At 33.9% G+C, this 6,000-nt stretch overlaps 1 protein-coding gene across 1 annotated transcript; it reads left to right on the forward strand.

Moving 5' to 3' along the window:
* The first annotated feature begins 1,937 nt into the window (after window positions 1-1,937).
* Window positions 1,938-4,993, forward strand: LOC128202967 (carboxylesterase 5A-like). Its single transcript, XM_052904174.1, has 2 exons — window positions 1,938-3,630; window positions 4,388-4,993. Exons 1-2 carry the CDS (start codon window positions 2,054-2,056, stop codon window positions 4,599-4,601), a joined length of 1,791 nt encoding a protein of 596 aa, XP_052760134.1. The 5' UTR covers window positions 1,938-2,053; the 3' UTR covers window positions 4,602-4,993.
* The last annotated feature ends 1,007 nt before the right edge of the window (window positions 4,994-6,000 follow it).

The raw sequence follows: 6,000 nt of genomic DNA on the forward strand, positions 1-6,000 counted from the left end.
TTTTATAGAAGAGAAAACGGCTGTTGTTGTTGTTGTTGTTTATAACAAATAGGCATTACTGTGTATACGTTATAGAGCAGCGAAGTCGATGTAAACTCTAACGTGAATGGATAAGGGGTTTGTCAAAGGCAAATTTTGACAAATGTATACGATAGTTTGTGTATTGTTGTTATTAATGGTATCATTGTTACAGGCCAAATAATACCATACTATTTCTCAAAACGTTCCAACCCTTCCTATGCAGCCTTGAAGTGGGTTGTAATCCGCCTAGAATGCATAGGTTTCGGCCGGATAATGTAATTAAAAAAGAGTAATTTTGAAAATTCGATGATTTCTTTAGATAAACGAAGACAACCAGTGTGATTATATTAGGGTAATAGGGTTGTTTTGTATGCTTTTTGGTTAGCTTTGTCACATAAAAATGATAATATGCATATTTCTTCCTTCCTTAATAGTAACCATCTAACTTGTTTTATATTTTAACATATTATAACAGCACATGATGTTTTTTTTTATTTAGAATTTCGGTGTAATATGTTTCTTATTCATTGAATTATAATACTTTGTGCAAGTATTGCTCTATTATTTCTTTCAGCGTATTTAAAATCCTTTTTTCACTCTCACTAATTCAACACATTATTATAATAATGAACCGTATATTAAACCGAAAACTTTTCAAATTGATAAATCAGCTACTAGGTTTGCTTATTGCCGTACGAGTACCCATGATAACCTTTTACATGATACCTGACGAAGACGAAAACGTGATGCTACAGTCTATTCGAATAAAAGATAACACAGATTCGGCATAAATGTGGTTACTTCACTGATTTTCAGAATGTTGTTGGTTTTGAAAACATTTTTGAATTGGCGAAGCACACGAGCATTCATTTTAATGAAACAATAACACAACCGATAGTTGCAACTGTTTCTTAACGTTTAACGTTTTTAAAAGGAAACATATACAATCTAGAGTACTTTTATAAATTGTCTGGTCGAGTGCATTACCGATTCCAGTTTTGTATGCTTTTTTTTTTTAAATTCCACACCATCAATGAAAGTCCGATATCAAGTAGTGTACGAAAAAGTATTTTGGTTTTAAATTTGTTTATTGATAGGAAACAAAATATCAAAAATTGCGTTGTGTCGTGTCAATTTTGGTCTTTGATATTTACGGCCACGTGAATATATTTTTCTGCCGCACGGCTCAAAATAACATAGAAAAGCATCAATCAAACTAACAGCAATTTGTCACGATTTAAACGCTCTAAACCGACTTAGCTTCAGATTAGATTCTATATTTATTCAATCATTAAACATACAAATTATGAAATCATGTTTAGATATATCAATAGTTAAAGAAACAGAACAATAAACTTCTTGATGATAACAGATGATAAATGACCAAAATAATATCAATAATTACCCATTTTCCCGCCTGGTCATGGAATTTAGTTAATAGATTAATATATTATAAGGAAAAATAAGCTCATTGTATATATGCTTCATATAGCTTCCAACTCACAATTTCATTAAGATCTTGTGGTATTAAACTGATATTGTAGCAGGAACAAATGCTAAAATGACAAAGGTGCATGCTACTTTAAATATTAAAGACGGCTTTATGCTTAATATTGCAGACAATACCGACCATTGGTAATTGATCTTATTACTTTAAGGGTTTTGATAATTGTCTTATCAAAGTTGGCACATAAGTCTTCGACTATCTAAATATAATTATTTTTTGTACTTTCATGCATACACTGGAAGCTACACGTGACATGACCGAAACATCTACGTAGTGGTTAACAACATCAATTGAAACAATCATATCAGTAGTTCAACTTTTATAAATTTACATTGGCAAACATTGGTTAATTGAGTTTCGTTCAATATTATGTTTTAACGATTTGTAGACAAAAAGGTTTAAATATTTAATCACAAACCTGGTTTATTGTTTGATTGAAGACCATTCTGGCGCCCATAAATGTCAACAAAATGAATATAAAGTAATCAGATTCACGTTGATATAAATTATACTTAACACTGCTCGATGCAACATACGAACGAGAGGATGATAGGCGTCGAATTGATTTTGGTTGTGTTAGGTCAGTTTACATTTACCGATGCAGGATATCTTGCATTTTTAGAAACTGATTTAGGTGGAATTAATGGTGCACACAGGAATGTTAGCGTCAATGGAACGACAAAAACCGTTCATTTGTTTCTGGGTGTACCCTATGCAAAGCCTCCAGTTGGCAACCTGCGATTCAAAAAGCCGGAACCATATTTAAATTTCACGACTGATTCTACAAAGTATAACGGAAACTACTTCCGGAGTGCATGTGTCCAATTTTCGTCCGTGGTAAATAAACCTGTTTCCACCAGCGAGTCAGAAGATTGTCTATACCTGAACATATATAAACCTGCAAAGGCAAGTAGTCTCGCGGTTATGGTTTGGATTCACGGTGGTGGCTTCACATCCGGTTCAGCCGACCAGTTCAACATGGAGATATTAGCTGCATTTGGTGATGTCATCGTCGTTACATTCAATTATCGTATTGGTATATTTGGCTTCTTTAGTACTATGGATGAAAATGCCATGGGAAATTATGGTTTGTGGGATCAGAGGCTCGTGTTTCAATGGGTCAAGAAACACATCCATTCCTTCGGTGGAGATCCCAACAGAATAACAATCTTTGGTCAGTCCGCAGGTGCTGTCAGCTGTTCGTTACACGCCATGGCAGAGCTAAATCGCAATTTGTTTCAGAGAGTGATTACACAGAGCGGCAGTGCAATGTCCTTGTTAAATCATATGTCTATTGATGCCCGACTTAATGCCATAAAGGTTTCGGAAAACGTCGGATGCAAAATCAGCAAAGAAGATTCAAACAACAAAGGCAAACTAGCAAACATGGTACAATGTTTAAAAAAAACAGACGTGCAAAAAATAAAAGACGTTATGATTACAATAAGGAACAAAGACCAAGTCAGAGGATTACCAGAATTCTTGCCAGTTGTGGACGGCGACTTAATAAAAGTTGATCCGAGAGATCAGAAACAGTTAGAAACTAGAAATAACGATGGTCTTCATTTTTTTGGATCATTAGATTTTCTTAATGGAATCACGAAGTGGGAGGGTGTTTCATTTATGCATATTATACAAAATGACATTAATGATTTATATAAACCTCAGCCACGTTCGGAAACTATCGAAAACTGGCTTAATCCTTCACTGATTAAATCCATTTTCAAACGAAGGTTTCCAAACGAAATTAAACAGTTGGTTTTGAATAGGTATACGAATTGGGATGACCCGTTAAGTCCAGAAACAGTTCGGGAACAACTACTCCAATTCCTCGGCGATGTCGCATACAATGTTCCCGCAGTTCGTGCTGCCCGTGAACACTTCAAGCACGAGTATGATACCGGATCCGGAAACTACCTTTATCACTTTGTAGCTGAGCCACCCGTTCATGTCATGGAAACTCCCTCATGGATAAAGGGTGCCACTCATGCAGACGACCTATTATTTCTGGTAGAAATGGACAACTTTGACAACTACTCAGACTGGCAGCGACAACTGTCGGTATCAATGATGACATATTGGGCTAACTTTGCGAAAACCGGGTACGTAATTTTAATATTTATATTAATATGGTTGAAGTAGACGTTCTTTTTCAGAGCGTTTAAATTCCGATGCAAAGTCCGATTTATGCGTTTGTTTTCATTTTGTTTTTGTTTTTTAATTTTTATTTGTATAAACAAGTTTGTCAAACTAGACTTTTAATGCAAAGTTTAATTCAATCTTTAAAACACAAGTTCGAACATGTTCGGCAATGAGCCACACTATTTTCAATATCATTTTAGGATATACATAGTAATGGCGTTGTTGATAACATCTATATAATGCTGTATAAAACGTGTGAATTATCTACGATGTAAAGTTTGCATTATGTATATACATAGTTTGTTAATATGAAATACTTCTTGTAATCAACTCAGAACACAGTTTTTATTACATCCAATTTGTATACAATTACATAACGATAACGAATGAAAGACATAAGAGCATGGCAATTGTAATCAATCAAAGAAATGTATTCATATAAAAACGAAATGAAATGAAAGAAACTATGAAAAAAAATAATAATTCAAGTTGTTTTCAGAAGAAAAGATGTATTCTTACTTTTTAATGTTGATACAAGCTTTTATTTCAAAAGCCTTTGCTATGAAGAAGATGATAGTTTTTTATGTTTTTTCTTTTAATTTCTATTCGAAATTTATATTTCCTTTTCAAACACTTTTGACCTTATTGTGGTTTTCCAATAATATCAAGATAAAAAAGTTGAACAAATAACTAATGAGTATCTTCTGTATTTTAAAGGTCACCGAATCAAGTCGACAGCATTCCAAAATGGGTTCCGTATAATGACAGTCAGGAAATTTATCTCGAATTCAGCCAGGATATGGGTCCGCATTCCCTCAAGAAACACCTTTATTCCGGTGAAACCAGCTTCTGGCTTAAGGTGTTCCCTGATCTTATCAAGGCATTCGACAATATGGAAATGGCGGGAAATCAGTCGGGTACATCTGCCTGAATGCACAAGAGCAACATGGATATATTGCTGCTAAGCAATGCCATTATCTTTGTATACATATATATCTAATGTGGTTTAAAAATGTCCTCGTTTGATATGTTAAAAACAACTTATGACACAACTTGAAAACATAGGTAATCGGAAGAGAATTTTTTTATGACTATATGTTAAGGTGAATTCATGTACAAATCATGTATTAAAGCCGTTATGAATGGTAGCACAAGTCATTGTAATAAAATCATGGTCTTTTTACTGCTGCTTATTAGATTAAAGCGTATATTCAGTGTTCAAGAAAATTTAAAGCTTATGATTAACCGCAGCAATTGCATTAATCTTACTTCTTGATCTCATTTGCTTTAACAAAATATTTGCAATAAATCGGTTGATAAAAATTTGTTTACTCTTTTCTTTTAACAACCCGCCAGTTTAATGGATGGGTATGATTGAAGTAAGATTACTACTGCCATTGTTGGAGTACAGTTTCTATGCCCACGTCATGACACCGCTCATTTTGTATGCAAATAAAAAAAATTATTGCTGTTTTGGTTAATTTCCTTCTCAAAAAATATGTGCCTTAAAATAATTGTTTTTAGCAAAACAATTGTTAGAGTCGGAGGTTAATTTTAGGGTAAGTATATCTACCTGAATCAGGGGCGTAGCTTGGATGGAATCAATGTGTAGGCCGAATTCGAGGGGGCTGGACGCATCCCCCCCCCCGATTTTATTTCACCCTAGAATGTCAGAGGTTCATTTTAACGTATATTTGGTACAAAAAAATAATGTTTCATAGACCATTTATATCATAAAATATTACTTAGATTTAAGTCTCGTGACTATAATGAATTTGCCAGCAACTAAACGTTGATTTTATATTGTTAATTAATACACTAATTGCTGGCTATTTTCCACTTGAGGTTTGTTTTCTGCATACACATAATTATATTGATGACTTAAATATATGCTATGCCGTTATGTTAAACAATATGTTTTAACCGTCGAGTATTTTGTATAACTTATAAATGTTTTTTTTTTAAATTCATAAAATATTTAGTAATTATTGTAAAAGACAAGAGGAAAAACTAGCGATATCAACTTTCAACATCTAAATGCGTTTCAAGTCAATGTCAAAGTAACAATAATCCAACGTCAATTTAGAAAAAAGTATAATTTTCTGCATTTCTCTGAGGCAAACACGTTGATCACTTGGTCAACATCAATGTTCATGTTCTTGTGTACGTGGATCAGGGCTAACGACGTCAGCCTGTCAGACGTCATTGTTGTTCGCAATTAGTTCTTTATGCGTTTCATACCACTAAATGACCTTTAACATGTGACCGACGTCGGTAGCATGGTCAAAAGGACCCCGATGATGGTACAAATCCACGGATACAAGTCCTTG

Source organism: Mya arenaria, chromosome 9 (genome assembly GCF_026914265.1).
Source record: "Mya arenaria isolate MELC-2E11 chromosome 9, ASM2691426v1".
Taxonomy (NCBI): domain Eukaryota; kingdom Metazoa; phylum Mollusca; class Bivalvia; order Myida; family Myidae; genus Mya; species Mya arenaria.

What these genes read in the sequence shown, in the direction of transcription:
- LOC128202967 (XM_052904174.1), top strand. Translation starts at nt 2,054, where the DNA reads ATGCAACATACGAACGAGAGGATGATAGGCGTCGAATTGATTTTGGTT. An exon ending in GCTAACTTTGCGAAAACCGG is followed by an intron (nt 3,631 to 4,387) that starts GTACGTAATTTT and finishes TGTATTTTAAAG; the next exon opens with GTCACCGAATCAAGTCGACA.